The sequence below is a fragment of the Falco rusticolus genome, chromosome 2 (genome assembly GCF_015220075.1).
Source record: "Falco rusticolus isolate bFalRus1 chromosome 2, bFalRus1.pri, whole genome shotgun sequence".
NCBI lineage: Eukaryota > Metazoa > Chordata > Aves > Falconiformes > Falconidae > Falco > Falco rusticolus.
In genome coordinates, this window is record NC_051188.1 from 14,469,486 (window position 1) to 14,486,828 (window position 17,343).

At 37.6% G+C, this 17,343-nt stretch overlaps 1 protein-coding gene across 5 annotated transcripts in view; it reads left to right on the plus strand.

Moving 5' to 3' along the window:
• CNTN5 (contactin 5) overlaps nucleotides 1-16,982 on the plus strand; it is a 678,576-nt gene extending 661,594 nt beyond the window's left edge. For all 5 annotated transcript variants that reach the window (XM_037377787.1, XM_037377784.1, XM_037377786.1 and 2 more), the window contains 5 exons: nucleotides 1,699-1,808; nucleotides 10,142-10,328; nucleotides 10,780-10,892; nucleotides 12,286-12,454; nucleotides 14,087-16,982. In XM_037377787.1, the coding sequence (XP_037233684.1) occupies nucleotides 1,699-1,808; nucleotides 10,142-10,328; nucleotides 10,780-10,892; nucleotides 12,286-12,454; nucleotides 14,087-14,190 (683 nt within the window). In that variant the 3' untranslated portion in view covers nucleotides 14,191-16,982. The remainder of the gene's footprint in view (nucleotides 1-1,698; nucleotides 1,809-10,141; nucleotides 10,329-10,779; nucleotides 10,893-12,285; nucleotides 12,455-14,086) is intronic.
• Nucleotides 16,983-17,343: the final 361 nt, after the last annotated feature.

Below are 17,343 nucleotides of genomic sequence, written 5' to 3' on the forward strand. Positions count from 1 at the left end.
GAAATGCTTCTTTTCTTTAGAAGTAAATAAAAAAGAAGATCAAAAAGAGCTGCAAACATTAAAAATCTGACATCAAAAAGGATGAAAAATTCTTACAAGCCATGTCAGAGAAAAAGTCTAGGGCAGTAGTGCCAGAACAATGCCTCCAATATGATCAGAGAGCGGAGGGTAGCTAATGAGTCAAGATTGATATTAGGCAGCTTACTGAGGAGTTTGATCACTAAGAAAAATGTGTCATTTTAACTCAGGCTGTTTTGTAAGGAAACTCCTTTTCTCTAACCTTGTTGAATGAGCCCCCAAAAAAACATTTTTAAAAAAACTCTTTGATGTGCCTCACTATAACATAAAAGCCAAGACCTCTGCCTGCCCTTCAAGAGCAAATCAACACATTAGAAATGTAATGAAGAACATTAGGCCAAGGAAGAAATCACAGGCTCTGCGACTGCTGGGAATTTGAATTCACATTTTTGCTGAGCAAGTGAACTACATCAGAATGGCAGAGAAATGTTGCTGCTGTGTGCTTCACTGACTGCGTTCAAGCCTTGTCTCCACAGCTTGTCTTAAGCAAATTTTCAGTAATATTTAGGTAATAAAGCAAAAGAACCAGAAGATTTCCTTAATTCATATCTCAGTTTGATATGTGACAATTTTTGGACACTCTTCACTCCCAATGCACTCACTGGTGACACAAATTAGTGGTATGCTCAATGGCCTGTCGTGACAGACCTCTATTTACATTTACCCAAATTCCCAACAACAGAAACAGTTAGACCTCTGTAAAGTGTTTAATGATATGAAAGTGAAAAGCAAAACATGTCTGTGGCAGCACTGTTGGGCAGGTGCGATATGTAAGGCTTCCTGCAGCCCTAAGCCTCCACTGTGCACCCTGGCCATACCCCAGCAGCCCTGAAGGATGCCCATCCTGGTTGGAGGGCAGGGAAGGTCCTCTGCTCCACATTACCAGGAGGCTAGGACTGCAGAGTGTCCTGTGAATAGCAAAGAGATAGAAATACAGACATAGGGCCAACGGTAACAACACAGGTAATCAGAGGGACGAATCATAGGTCTTCATGCACACTTTTCTAGTGTGCATCCCAGACCTAAAACAGTAAACACTTCACAGTAGAGAGAAGATGGCATGTCCCAAACACTGGAGCCTGAGACTCCAAGGAAGTAAAAACACAGTCCTAAAATTTTCTTTGATGTAACATTTCACTACAGCTCTGAGTATCACTTCTCTACGCTGCATAACCCTGGAGCAGGACTGACTGAGCACCCTAGCAAGGTATCACTCATCCTGAGCTGACAAAATGGCACTAAAAACCAGGAAGAGAATGAATGCTCCATTTGCTGCTGAAGTTAGGCTGATCAAGGGCTGTGAAAGGGTGCGTGGAGGGGGGGCATTTACAAACATTACAGGTTTTTTTTTTAAAAAAAAAGTCATAGATGAGATTCTGTCACAGTTTACTGTGCCCATCATCAGCGGTGAGATATTGATGTAGCATGACACAAATAAAGAAATGCAACAATAATAATCTCTTCATCTTGTTGAGTTTTTCATGTTCCTTCTAAGTGTCATACCTTCTTGTGGGTATTAAGGTAGAATAAAGGAAGTAAATGACAGTTTCAGATGGACTGGTTTTGATAAATACAAGCTGTTACAGCGGAGGTTTATTGTTTCAATTTTTCTTAATACAGAACCCACTGCTGCTCCCATCGATGTCAAAGCTACAAGTTTGTCTGTATCAGAGATTCTTGTTGCGTGGAAACATATTAAAGAAAGTCTAGGAAGACCACAGGGATTTGAGGTATGAACACAGAATATCATAATGAGAAGTCTTGTTACTTTTGCTAGCATTGCATTCTGTTAACATGTGTGGTAGTGAAACTTCAACAGAAATTATGCTTGGTTTAGCATACATATGACTAGCTGTGGAACAACGGCCGCAGCTATAGCACCGGAATATCTTTTATTTATTTGTGCTTGAAAACTGTTCAACACCAGTTCTTATAACATCTCTTTGACACTTCAAAAAGAGCTGAAAGAAATGCAAGTGACCCAGCATGCCTGTTTCACAGTCTGGGGAAGATTAGGCATTCACCGTTTCCAGCTCTAAGTGACCAGTTCAAACTTGCTATTTACTGAGAACAATCAACACAGAGCAAAGAAAGATCCTCTGCCATCCATGTGCTGTCATCCCGCAGTGGCCGGGGGACATCTGCTGGGCAGATCATAAAAGGTCAGATGTCAGGAGGGGAAGCAAGAGCCAAACAGTCCTCAAATAAAGCTCTACTCAGAGGCAGCCCTCCCTGACCTGGGAAAAGAGAACTGGCCCTGGCAATTGACCTTCTTGCACTTTTGGATCCGGTTGTAGCTTTGGATCCCGTTTATAATCCACATCTCCAGGAACAGTTCAGATCTAGGACTGAAACCATCCTCGGGGGTCACCACAAACCGTCCTGACCTTGTGGTTCAGGCTATGCTAATCCTCATCAAATAGCTCAGCTAGACTCCATTTGCTGATTTTGGGGTGCAGGTTATTTGACCTGCTTTAGTCCTTTAGAGGGTGCTGACTCTTTCCTGATACTCTACAAGTAACAGTGAAAAGAGGGTAAACATGTAGATCTGAGGCAGATACCAATCATATGGATGTTTAAAGACATCTTGTGACTTACTAGCACAGAGTATCTCCCGGGCAGCATGTCCAGACAAGACCTGAGGACTGATGGACTCGTGAAGGAAACGTAGGTCTCTGGGCAGCACCAGAGCCACCACACTCTCCAGCACAACCTCAAGCTGGACAGCCATGGCCAGGTCAGCACATATACCCCACAGCTTAGACACAGCCAGTTAGCATTTTTTCACCTGCCTGCTGTAGCCTCTTGATGCTTAGATGCTCATAAAACAGGCTGTGACTATGGTATGTCCCCTCAGGTCTCTCATTTGTCCAGGTCTCTTTTTCCCATATACATTTCCATGCTGAACTCTTGAAACTCTCTGTCAGTTCTCTCTCATTGTACCTTACCCCCACTCCTTCCTTATGTTAAGTATGTTTTTACCCCTTTGCACATGGCTTGCTTCATGCAGCAAAAGTGATACCTAACAATTTTACCATTAGAACTGCTATATATAAAGAGAACAAAACTGCACCTGATAGAGATGATACCTTGCAGATGCTATCCCTCTCCACATCGAAGTGTTCCACCTGCCACTAGCCTTTGTCTTCAATTTCTAGGCCAGTCTTTTATCCTCTGAAATGCCTTACTCACTGCACCCTGTCTTTTTCTCTTCAGAAAGGTGGCAGTTTTGTTACTCCCTCTCACGTATCTTGACGTCTTTTAAATTATATCTACTAGTTTTACCCTTATTCCACCAATCACATTGATTCCCAAAATGTTCTATTAACTTTGTTTTACATATTTAAAAATAAAAAATAGATTTTCTGTCTAAAATTGAAAAATTATTACCCTAGAAACTTTCATAACTTGAATATATTTTGTATTTGCCTGCTTGTCACATAACACTCCCTACAGATCTTCAGATGTGTCCTAGCGATAGATGGCTGTTACACACAGGACAGCGGGCTCCGACTATTAGAGAAAATGTCTTGTAAAGCATTTAGACCTTTGGAGTTCAGCGTACTCTGACCCCAGCAGTAACACTCACCTGCTTTATGTCTCTCATGGATGTTTTAGGAATGAATTTAGTAATTGTTATTAATACAGCAGGGGTTATTAACATTGAACCTTATTAATAATTTGGCTCCTCACTGTGCTGTACACTAATTTTAGGATTCTAGTGAGAAGATTACAGAGTAAATATTTCAAGTCAGGGACCTGCAGCTGACAGAACAAAAAAATGAAATATAAAAATAAAAATACTTTACTGCTCCTTTCCTCCTTGTCCCATGAGGAAATTAAAGGAGCCTTCTGAGGTACTATTTTTATCTGGGGAGAGAAGGGTGCTTTTTTTCTGCCCCCATCCCCCCACCCCTCTTTTCCCTATTTGTTCATTTAGCCAGAATTTCTCTGCCTGCCTTCTGACAGATGAATCTTTCAGGGAGTAGTTTGCTCTTTTCTGTCCTCATTCCCAAGAAGAATTATGATCAGAGCAGCCCTTACTCAATAAACAGAAGAGTAAATGCTGCTCTCCTGCATAATTCCGCAGGACAGAACACAATCCAAGGACAATATTGCTAGATCTTTTCAGTTCCATTTTTGTGAAGGATTTCATCAAAAAGGAGATAATGACTTATCGGATCAGTATAGTGAGTCAGTGCATTACAGTATTCGCTTAGGAACACTAAGCCCACATTATAAGCCCAATTTTGCTAGCATATTGACAGTTTTCTCTTTAAAGCATCCCCTCAGTGAAAAAAAGAAGGACTCTGGATAGCAAGACACTGGGGTTAAATTCCCCACCCCCCAAAAAAATGTATGGAGCAGCTTTATGCTTTCTATATGACTCACTTTTTTCAGCTTCTGTGAAAACTGTTTTAATTTTAAAATTGATTCAGAAAGTTTTATCATATTTAGTAAAGTGCAGAACATAACCCACAGTACTACCTTCATCTACAAATAGCAAATAGCTAATGTAAGGAAATCCAGTGACTGTGATAAAAAGAAGAATGATTCATCTTTTTTTTTTCTCTCTCTCTTTTAAACAATTACTTCCTAATGTAGAATGATTGTGGTCCATAAGTAAAATGTTTCCTTCAATTCAAACTGAATGTAAAATAATCTGACTAGCCACTCTGTTTTCATGTCTCAATTTGTATTCTGCCTGCAGTCACCACAGCGGTGACAACCACCTATATGGTCTTCACATTTCCTGGCCTTTTATCAACACCATTATAAAGGTTGGGGGGGGTGTGGGGGGTGTGGGGAGCTATTTTTATAGCATTTGAATGTTTGGGCTGTAATCAACACAAATGACAGAACATCTACTACATATGGACAAGTTCGCAGTGACCCATATTCACTCCAGCCCTGTCTGTACTTTGTACTAAGGAGTAATGAAAGGCAAAGTAACTTGTCCAATTTCACACTGTCATCGCTGAAAGGCAGTGTTAACTGTTATGTCACATGAGTTTTATGCAAGGTTTGCTGTAGTCATTTGCATCTTCCAAAGCACATATTATTCCTGACTTCAGTACAGGTTTGTCAGCTGTCCGCCCGACCTTACTAAACATATGCCAGCTATACACTGTTAAAGTAGCTTGAAAACTTTGCAGAATGGTAGAAAAATACAGTGTGCAGTTCATACTTATTGTTTAGAATCCATAACCTGAAGGTTATAAAATCTATTTCAGCCCTAGGCAATATTTTCTTTGTCACTCAGTACTGGTAGGGAAGAGAAAAAGAAAGAATTACTGGCTAGGAGAAAAGATATTTCTGTTTTCTTTTTTTCTTTCCCAGAAAACCAAGGCTAATAGCTAAGTATAGACCACAAAGCTCATGTCTTTTTCATTGGAATTTGCCCAAGAGATAGGAGCTTGATTAACATAATCAAAAGATCAACTTGCAGAAAAAAAGTATAAAAAATAGAAAAACTTGACTGCGATTTTCAGAGACAATTACTTCACATAGTAACTTGTTTATATTATATTCTGTCTTTTCAAAGATAAATATTCAAGTTTTTTCTTTTTCTTAGATGTACTTTATTTTTGCAGTGGAACAGAAAATCACTTCTATAGGTACTGTATTTTTTTTTTAATTCAGTGAATTATACCTTGACATAATTTAGAAAGAGCATATAGATGTTTTGACCAAAGTCTGGTAAAGCAGGACATAAAAAAGGAACTGGTGTTTCACCAGCCTGAATATCACTGCACCAGACCTTACTTTTGGAAGGAATGAATTTTTCCAAACACAAAATGAGCCAGCCATTGGATAGTTTGATATATGAGCCAATTTTGCTTATGAAGTTACTCATATGTTGACTCAAACCCCTCTAAAATCCTGAAAACTATAAGCAGGATTTTGCAGCAGAGCAGTGCTACTGCTCTTCAATTCCTTAAGGTATGGATCAGGATCACACCCTAGATGTCTCACGGGGGCCGCAAGAGAGCTGTAACCTTTGCAATGTCTGTATCATGAACAGTTTGTTACAAGATTATTAACTTTCTACTACCTGAAGTGAGAAACCTAGATAATTATTGATTTTTCATAAGAAATTTTTGCTAGATATTTGGTAGTCCTCAAGATGAGGTACAATATCAGTTTTCATCCCATGTGTGCACAGGACTGTGGGAGAAGAAAGTACCTGAGGAAAGAGGTGGAGGATGCAAGCTACTCCAGAGACGACCCCAGAACCTAGGAGTACTGAACAGTGTTTTCTTTCTTCTTTTCAGTCAACATCTGTTTTGGTGTGAGGGAAGGAACTGAGGCTGTTCGACCTTTTTGCAGGAGTGCCTCATCTTGTTCTGAGAGACAGTCACACAAATGTCTTGAGATGATACAAAAAGCACCTCTTCTCCTGTCTTAATTGCTTAGTTCTACTGTTGCACTAACATTTGCATGAATTCCATATGCCAGTTCAAGGCACTGATAGATTTTCTGATAATGATAATTAAAATAGTTGTTATGAATTCTGAACCATGGTATGGGTTTTTTTCAGGGCTAGCAGCAGTTCCTTCAGCTCACTGCTCTTCGTCCCCTAACAATTTCTGAACTTTGAGATCTCTTTGAGTTCATTTTCAGCTACATAGGTGCTCTTAATGTTGGTAAATCATCAGAAAGCCCAGGAAAATTTGTGTGTTTCACCCACTTTAATTCATCCTACCTAATTTAGGCTCTTGCTTGATATGCCTGATTTATAGCTTTAGCTCTTCACGGCCAACAGAAAGAGTATGTGGACAATAACTCTGACTACTGAATTTGGAGAAGGCAGCCTGCAATTAGATCAGATTAATTTATACCAAAGTATGCACACCCTAGAAACCAATTTGGGAAAAAGACTAATATTATTTAAGATATTTTTTAGCCTAAAACTTCAAGGAAGTGGTCTGTTAAGTATTAGAGGTAGAATCTTTAACAAATCTTTAATGTGATGATTTACTTTTAACGATTGCTTAACCCACAATCAGGACAAAGCAGGTTACATGTTCCTGCATCTCCTCTATTCAGTTGTCTAAATATCATTATTGCTTTCTCTCCAGCAAAAAGACATAGGTTTCGGGGAATCAGATATCAAAGCTTGTTATGCTTTGGCTAAATGAAAACCAGCAGGAAGACCAGCAAACATTTAAAGCCTAACAAACAATAATGCATTAAACAGAGCAAATGTTTTTCCCCCCTTTTTATTTCATTTTTCAAATATGGGCTACTCTTGTGATTTATGCTTCATGGTGTATCAATATTCAAAGTTATCATTAATGAAAATCTATTCTAAGTGTGGTAAATCCCTTCTGAGCAGTATAAATTAAGGTTATAGAAAATAGCAAGATTTAAAAAAAAAACAAAAAACAACAAATACACGGAAATGTAAATAAACAAAACCTCTCTTTTAAGAATTACATCCACCACTTTTAAAAGCCAGCAGTATCTTGATTCTGTTTCAAACTGATGTTAAGTTCCCCCAGCATTGACGTCAGTCAACAATCATTAGTTCTTTTTTTTTTATAACCACTTTTTCCTTTTGTTCATTTGGCCATCAACAAATGGATGCATGCATTGCAAAAGAAAGAAAAAAGCATGTTTTGAGATCAGGGTCCAAACTCACCTGGCAAAACTTTAAGGGGAATTGTAAAAGTGGGAACCAAACACTTAAGGGCTTTGAAGTACAGAAGAAACTGAGATAGAAGCATTGCCCAACTGTGTTTCATGCTTTTGGTGCTTGATACAGTATATCCATCCCCCCAAGTGATACAGTATATCCATCCCCCCAAGAATACTCCTTTGCCAAAGGGGAACAGTGCAGCAGAACTGGTAAGGAATATGCTACGGTTATTTTTGCAGACTTCACACGTGCAAAATATAATTAGCATCCAATGTGATAATGCCTTATAAGCAGTGGTGGAAACCATTTCCAAACATACAAAAAGTATCAAAATGGATGAGCTATGCTCCTAGCTTTCCTCCACACTCACAAAGTTGATACCTATGTAGTTCTAATACCAGTCTTTGGAAAATCAGGTTTTCATAAATTCTTTATACTAAAAAAGAAAGCTTCAGTGCAAAAGCTGGCAGGCTGTCTACTGTCTTGCACATTGCATTCACAGGAGATGTGGTGTGCCCTGTGAATAAATAACAAGGCCTATTCAGCTACTTACGATTTTGCTCCTGGCTTTCTAGAACCAGGATTTCACTTCTTCAGTTGCTTTTCCATCCTTGCTACTCTCCACCTGTGTAACCTTGGGCAAGTCACTTTTTCTTTCTGACCATTTGCCTCTTGGATACTCAGAGAGCTTCACTAACTTAACTCCAGGACATATATGTTTGCTCACTGCCTGTTTGTACAGTGCCTAATGCCATGTGGCTCTCACCACTGTAGTGTCAGTGTCACGTTTGTAAAGATGCAGTCAAAGTAAAATGAAAGGAATCTGACTACCCAAGAGATAATAAACATTGGAGGTTCAGTCCTACTGTGTGAACAAATGGTTGTTTATTCTTTTTTTCTTTCCAAGAAAGATGTGACTAGGTGTTATTTTACATATCAATAGGGCTGGTCAAGCATTCAGCTAGCAAAATACCTCAGTGAATCACACATTTCAGCAAGTGGTGACTACGGCTAGATTTGCTGTCTAAGCTGTAATTAACCTAAGAATTAAAGCAACAGCGTTTTAACATGAGATAACACAAGCACACAAAAAAGATACTTAGATTAATTTTACAATTGAAAAAGCAGACTTTGAGTCAGCACAAACTGATACACCCTAGATCAAAGTTAACAGAGCCACTTTACTCAAGTGAAGATATGACCTTAAATGTGTATTTTTGCAGCCAGGTCTTTCTAGACTTTTTTTTTTTTTTTTTTTAATATGGCAGTCCTAGTGCAATTATAAAAGGTCAGCATTGTACTCATTGGTCTTATTTTCCTACGAACTACTTGGGGTTTTTTGGTTCACCATTTTCTGGGGTACATTCACAGTAGTGCGGTATTGTCCATGACCTTTCCCTCAGAGGAAAAGTTATCTAGATATAATGTGAATAACTTATTATGAAATAACCAGCTTCACAGAAAAGGTCAAAATGTGGAATAAATGCAAGTAGATCTCAGCAGAAATAACGGTAAGTTGAATATAGGTCTTTGAATGGCACATCAGTGACATCTCCTGTTAGGGAAAATAGGGCCCCATAAGAATCACTTTACTTGTGTAGGTCACCTAGATACATTAAAAAGACAGTACTGCATTTTTCCAGTTATGCCCTGCAAATACTTGATACCTGTGGAAAGAGACTAGTCAACTTCCAAGCTCAGCTCTATAACCTCTCTGAGATGATGATAAACTCAGTGCACATACCAGAAACACAAATTAAGAACCACCAAAGATAATTTATGGGGTTTATGTCTGAAAAGGAAGAGTCAAACATACTATCAAAATTGCAGTTACCAGAGACCTGTTTATATCCAAGAACTAAAAATGAACCCACTTCCTTTTTTTTTTTTTTCAGATAAGAATTTTTATGGTGAATGAAAGATTTTCTTTGGTGTTCTGTCATTTCCTATTCATTACACTTATAAGAAATCTCATGGCTCTAAGTTGCACAGAACCAGGAGGGAAATATTGCTCACAGCACTTCTTGACTGATGTGGTCAGAGCTTTCCAGGGTGAAGGTAGATATTCTGGTGATATGTCAGAGGATGAGCTCTCCTTGAATTCTCTGAAATACTTTTGACTCCCTGCGAATGTTCATCCTCTGCTCTTCCATCTTGAAGTTACATCTCCTTGTGACAGTCCACAGTAATTCAATGCGTTTCAGGTAATACCATGCTATTCTGACTCTCACCATTTTGAAGGAGTGAGCGTTGCTTGGCTCTGAGCTTAGGCTGCAAATCCACGTGTTTAAAAGAGCCTGATGATCAGACAAAAGGCAGAAACTGCAAAAAGACACTCCACAGGATAGCAAGTATGAGCATCTGGAATCATGAGCTTAGCAGATGCTTATATTAATCTTTCATTTGGTTGCTTGTTGGCAGGTTGGTTACTGGAAGGACATGGAACAGGAGGAAGCAGCAGAAAAAGTTAAAACTGAGGGAAATGAGTCATCCATTCTCCTGACAGGATTAGAGGGAAACACATTATATCACCTAACGGTGAGGGCGTACAACACTGCAGGGTACGGACCACCTAGCGCTGCTGTGCATGCAGCAACCAAGAAGTCCCGTAAGTGATCTCACTACCTTTGCCCAAAGGGAGAAGTCAGGGAACAACCTCTGCCCCTCTTGGACTTTCATTTAATAAGAGTATATAATAATCAGGAATAATGTATAGTTTTGATTCATGGCTTTGCTTTGATATTCGGACATGAATTCATATGACTTTGCATTCATGAGAAAGGTAATCTTCCTAGAAAACAAGGCTTTTTTAACAAGGGAAAGAAAAGACTTCAAGTTCATAAGCTCTATGGAGCTTATGGGGTGGGCTGAGTAAACATGCTGCAATCTATTAAATGACAATTCTGGTGGGGGAATAAAAACAAACTTGCAAAATTCCAGTAAAGCTGGGAGCCTGCTAACACAACCAGTTGTAAATGTAACAAAAGATTGAAATATATATTATTTTAAAGAAACTACTTATAAAACATATTTATGCACATGTTATTTTTTGTTCTTAGCTCCCAGCCAAGCACCAAGCAATATTATGTGGATACAGGATGGCTCTCACGTCTCTCTTGGGTGGGAGCCAGTCAGACCTCTAGCTAATGAATCTGATGTAATGGGATACAAGGTCAGTGCTTCCTCTTCCTTGCTCACCTTACTCTCTTTCAAACAGCTACTCCTTTTCCTTGTTGGCTTTTTTTCCCTTTCTTGTTTTTCTTTGTAAGTGAAGTATGCTATACAGTCTGTCTGCAACCAGTTTTCACCATGAAAAGCAATAAATGAAATCGAAGAGAGTAAAATATCCCAACATTTTCTGTGTTGTGATTTTCAACTGATTATAAGCTGGTTAAGCTTTGTATGAGGGGATCAGTTCATCATATCTGACTCAAAAGTGGCTATTAGTAAGACAGCCTGCACTGAAATTCCTAGTAACACTTCAATTTAATTCTGTTTGCAGTAGGATTTAAAGAAATGCAGAAGAATAAGGCATCTTAAAATGGCATTAAAATTAATATTTTTATTGACCAGAAACACAAGTACTCTGGTTTGTTTTGTGATCATGTTGATGATGTTCAACAATCAGTGATGGTAACATCTGGCATTTGAAATTTTGAAGTTTTAAAGAGTAAAATCCAGATTAACTCTTAAATAACAAGCATTAAAAAGCAGTGGAATTCACTGCAATCTTTTACTTCAAAGCAGAATGATTTCAACATTTTTAAATGGGGGGAGGGATTTTTTGAAGGATATATACAATCATTTCTATGGACTACAACCTGATACTCCCTCTGATACATCAGGGAATACCACCAAGAAAGTGTAAAATGGTTCAAATAAATCAGAAACTGGACTAACCTTTATCAGAACAGTTGAGATTCTGAAAATGTTGAGTGTGTACTTTGGTTTTTTACTCCTCTCTAACCTTTTCAATTTTGTCTGGGAACAGAAACTCTTATGCAGAAGTACCCAAACGACAGCTATGTGCTCACTTGCTTTCCTCCCACATGCCATAAGCTTGTATTCAGCTTCACAGTAGATGCAGGGACAGATGTGAGGTATTCTCAGCTGACTTAGCCAGCTAATTTAAACACAGTAAGGACATTATTTAGGGCATTTTATTTACATTTGGAGTCAGTTCTTGAACCAAAAATGGAATATCTACATGATAAATTCGGTGATAAAAATTTGGATCAGATGGAATCCAAAATACATTTTGAAGAAATATTTGAGAAAAAATGTGTAACACCAAATGCTGCAGAGGGCAAATGCTATAACTAAGCTTTGGATCATAATCAATGTCCTTTCATGTTCATTAATTGCTAATATACTTTGCTATTAATGTTTTAAAGTGATTCAGGGGAGGGGACAGTAAAAGCAGATGGCTGTTCAAATGTAATGTCAAGAAATCCTTAATGAAAGCATGAAACAGTTGACATGGCAGTGACTGAATTAACTACACAAAATGTCTGATACATAACTTGAATGACCACTATGACCACAGTCTACTTTATTGACCATAGGTATTATTTAGGCAAGAAGGCCAGAGCAACAGTCAAGTTATAGAAACACAGAAAACCTCTGCGGTGGTACTTCTTCCTGATGTTGGTGTCTACATCATTGAGGTCTGTGCAGTCAGTGAAGGAGGGGATGGAACTGCAAGCCCCCAGATCAGAGTTCCATCTTTTTCAGGTAAGGTTTCATTTATATTTGAAAAAGTGGTAATTACAGCAATGCTCATTACAATAATCCTATTATTCTCTACCTGAAAAAAAGTTCTCGAGCTATTAGATAAAATCATTAATCAGAGTCTTCAGTTCTATGCTGAAACAAAGGATTCTAGTGCCATTTGAGATGCTCAAGTGTATCTGAGGCACCCATGTGGGGCTGATGAACAAAGCAGAGGATTTACAGGAAACCTCTCCTTTTCTAGGATAACACCTGGAAATCTAATTGAGCTGCAGACGTCTACATGTGCACTAGGTGTTTCAAATAACATTATGGTCAGCTGAGATATAATCCATACAGACTGAACAGTGGAGCCTAGAGAGCAATTCAGCTGATCTTCTGAATTTGAATACTCAGACATAGGCACAAAGGGACATCTGAGATGTCCTAAGGTATCCCAAACATTTGCACAAAGCCGGCAGATGTGATGCGGAACATAATTGTGGACCACCAGCCAGAGATGTACTAACACAGCTGAAATGGCATGCATTTAGGCAGCTGAACTCCATGTATGTGCCTGCTTTAAAATAAGCTGAATTTCTCTGTAGGTTACATTGACTCCCTTAGGTAGATACTACTTTATCAGATTATTAACATATTACAGTATTAATATATTTTCATGAAGTAAATTATGATGTCTAGCTTCTATTTCCTCAGTTACTGCAGTATGTTGAAAGAATCTAAAGTATCAATATTACACAGGTAAGAAGGGGATGGAAGCATTAGTGGCAAGAACAACCAGAAAATAACATTGCCTTTTGCCTAAACTCAACAAAGCATTTTAATTCTGACTTTCTGACAACAAACTAAAATTTTACTAAACACTGTTTTCTAGTCCTTAAGAAGTAATATCCAAAAGGCATGAGCTTGAAACTTGGATCTAGACAAAAAATTTCAACTCCAGTCTAGTCACAGACTACAGTGTTATTATCAGAATGCAGAAGACACCAACTCCACAGAATATTTGTTTTATGTATTTTTTGAACTATAACTCCAGCCCACAAAATCTTTAATTCCTTCAATGACCTGATAGTTTTCTTATTAGACTTTGCACAACAGACCAGTTCCACTTAGGACAACTGTCCAAAGAAACCCAGTCTGGTTCCCCTCCCATACTGTAATCTGTTGCCACCGCCAGCCCATAGCACATTTCCCCTTAGCCTGGCTTCTTAAAGGACTGCTGGGCTACTGGGCAAAAGCCCACTTTTCGCTCTGGACAATCAAGATCAAGGGCTAGCTTTCCTTCCTTGTTCCAGGAAGAAGATTTGTGATTGTGACTCAGGGCATCTTCTGCAGCCTAATTATTCTGAGGGATTAAGGCATAAAACCACAACTATTTTTTTTTATTTCCCACTCACTTGCAGACTGAATATGAGGATTCAGCATACAAGTCGCTGTAGATATCATCATAAGATCCCTGATTTCCTTATGTCTGCCTAGGAGTCTATACCGTGATTGCAATCGCATGGTAAACCATTGCCTAAGTTAGGTTTTGCTGAGTGTAACAGAATACAAGTTTGGGGCAAAATCTAGTACCTAAATATACTAAGACTGTTTGTGTCACTTGCTCCTTAATTACTTTCCTTCTCATTTCAGGAGGAAAAGTAACAAGTGCTCAATCCACCTTACATGTGTTGTCTACTTCCTCGTCCTCTGTAACATTGCTTTTGGCACTGATGGTTCCTTCAGCCTCGTGGTGAAGACTGCAGACTTTGTTGTTCTTGTTATTTGTTTGCTTTAACTTGATGACACCAAGGGATTGAGTTTTATGTCCGTGGAGAAACTGGAAACCCAAGCTAATGCTTAAAGACCCATAGAAATGCCTGTGGTGCACTTAGAGGAGTGTTGGAGACACGGTCAAAAATTCATCAGGTTTTTTTCTCTTCTTTATTTGTAAAAGTCTTCTGGGGAGGGGACACTTCTTGGGCCAAAAATATGCAGATTGTATGTAATAAACTTTTGTAAACAAAGGTAATTTCTGTCAAATGAAACGTACTTTCCTTTTTAAATATGTTTGATTTTGGTGACCCCAGTCATGTATCATTAGGTGTTTTTAACAGTGGTGTCTAGTACAGTACATCTGTTTGCTTTGGGAAAAAATCTTTTTTTAAATGTAGAGCAGAGTTTGATACAGCATTGTCAGATACTGTTCTTGCATCCCTATGGCTGGCTGTTCCTACTGATGAGAGAAAAATATGGTTTAGATACACAGCCCACTGCAAAAGTACAGAGACTTTCTTCTGAAAATGTATGAATATGTATTTCATCAGCAAAAAGAATTGTCAGTACAGTACTAGACAGCACACTCAGAAAGTGGCAAAATGGAGCAGAAAAGTAATTTATTTTATTGCAAGGTAAACAGAAAATGGTTAAACACAAACCTAAAAGGAAACAAGTTTGCTTTTTATCAAATACATGATTTAAAGTGAAATGAATAAAATATTTATTTTCAATAGCAAATAAAAAAATCAAATCCTTATGCATATGACAAAGAAAACTCCACTGGTCATTTAAACATGATATACATTAGGGTGCTAAGTGGACAAATAAAAGCAATGCAAGGAGATAAAGCTACTTTTTCCAACCACTTCTCAGTTGTAACGTTTTTTCCTCTGTGTCCATTTTTTAGTAACATCCTGTGCTTTATATATTTGGCAATCAAGTTGAAGTATATATGAAAGCATATTATGGAGACAACATTAACATTTTTTGGAATGTAATCATTCACATATATAGACTCCAGTAGATATATTTTGGAGAATGCTGTGTCTGAAAAAAAAATACTTGGATACGTGCTACTGAGTATCATTTCAGTTATTTTGCTAATTGGCTCTATTTCTATAACTCACTAGAAATTATTCTTGTAGAGACTGTGCTATCAGTTTTAATCCCACTTTTTGGTGTACCAATTTTTCACTCAATAGACATTTTGGACAATTTTTTTACATTTGAAGGCCTTTCCACATATTGGTACCTGAATCAAAATGATCCCCAGGGTATATGGTGTGCATGTTTGTACAATTATGATGTGCACGGTGTTATGAGGGAGAATGTTTTACTACCATGCCTTGCCTGGGAAAAATCAAGTCAAAAGAATTTAACAGGAAAGTCCTAATACCATAGTTCTAGCTGTCCATCCATATAAAAGCATTATGCAAATCTATTTTGTTTGATGGGTTCTGGGTCTAAAATGCTATTATTTGCCCTGTCACTAGCAAAATAATACTTGGCTTTTAGCTAGTACACTCTAACTGTGCTCTTTCTTAGCAGCTTTAAAATAGTAGCCAAGAAAGCACAACACAGATCAAATGCTTGGTTAGTAAAAGCTGACTGATGATTAATTTTTTTTATTTCTCTTGATTGTTTTATCAGTAAAATTTTCCAGACATGGTTCAACTCAAATCTTTATTACCCACTAGTATTTTAAATAATTTTTAAAAAATAAGTTTTAAATTTACTTAGTCACCATGTTGCTAGGAAAACAAAGGCAGATAGCTAGCCAAGCACAGAGTGTAGGTGTAGGCAGGAGACCTTCTATATCTCTGCTTCTGGAAAAGCCATTGAGATCAAAGAAAGGAAGGTGGAATATACTTTGCTGATAAAGCAGACTCACAGAAAATAACTACCTGCTGTTGTTTGTAAAACAGCAGCATTGCTACTTGCAGAGAAATTGCATTAGCAAGCCATCGTTTTTTTGAAAGGTTAAATAAACAAGAATAAAGTGATGAACCAAAAAGCAAAATGGCTATTTTATAAATTATTTAGGCATAATTTCCTCTACTTTTTATACAGTTGTTTGTCAATGCAGTTCCTTTCAGAGTATTCAAAAAGGTTACAGTCACTGCTGGTGGCATTTTTGTTAAACAACTTTCTGAATCAATAAATGGCTATGCTTTATAAGAAGAATGGAATTTTGGTAAGGAGGCAGAGCTGCATCAAGGTATATCTCAATCTCTAATATAAAGATACAAACAGAAATACTGAACATACCATCAGGTAATTCAGGTATTGCAGGGACAAAAAGGGTATGTTTTATATTCAGCATAAACAGAATATGTATTCTGCATCTTAAATATATTAATAAACATGTTTTAAATGTTTAAGTACCTATGTATTACCTATTTGTTGCTTTGTAGAAGACGTTTCCTCATCACGACATATTAGTTTTTAGTTGCAAAGGAAAGCTCTTTCCTTTTTCATGTAAAAGATTGTAATAGTGCAGTCTAGCATCACTAAGGAGACTGTATTTTTGTATAATGACACAAGATCTGTTTGGAAAAAATAATTAGAAAGAAATTTTGTTTGTAGAGCAAAAAAAAAGGATACTGTCTTGGCCCATATCAAAATGTTAGATATATTGTATACAATCTGTATATATGCTATATATAATGATATATACAATGTGGAAGACACAGTAATATAATAGTTCCTGTGTACTGTTCTTGTAACATTAGATCTTTTTAATAAACAATTCTCTTTTTATTGACTTTTATCTCATCTCCTGTCATCTCCTGAATTATATTCATAGAGGACAGGGTGGCACAATTTTTTTCAATTCCAGCAGCAACATTCTTTTAATTACAGGACTTTCAAGAAGAAAATGAGGAATCTGCAATAGTAAGTGTGGGTAATGCAGCCATTAAAATCAAGTAATTTTTGACATCACTTTAATTTCATATGTGTGTTGATTTCCCTGGATAGATATTACTTTTATAATTCAATAACTGAAAAGTGCAAGAAGGCTGGAACTCTCAACATGAAACTATACCCAACAAAAATTGCAAAATAAGTATGCAAATTAGCTTCAGAAATAAAAGCTTTCTGCATTAAAAAAAAAAATCATGAAAATGAGT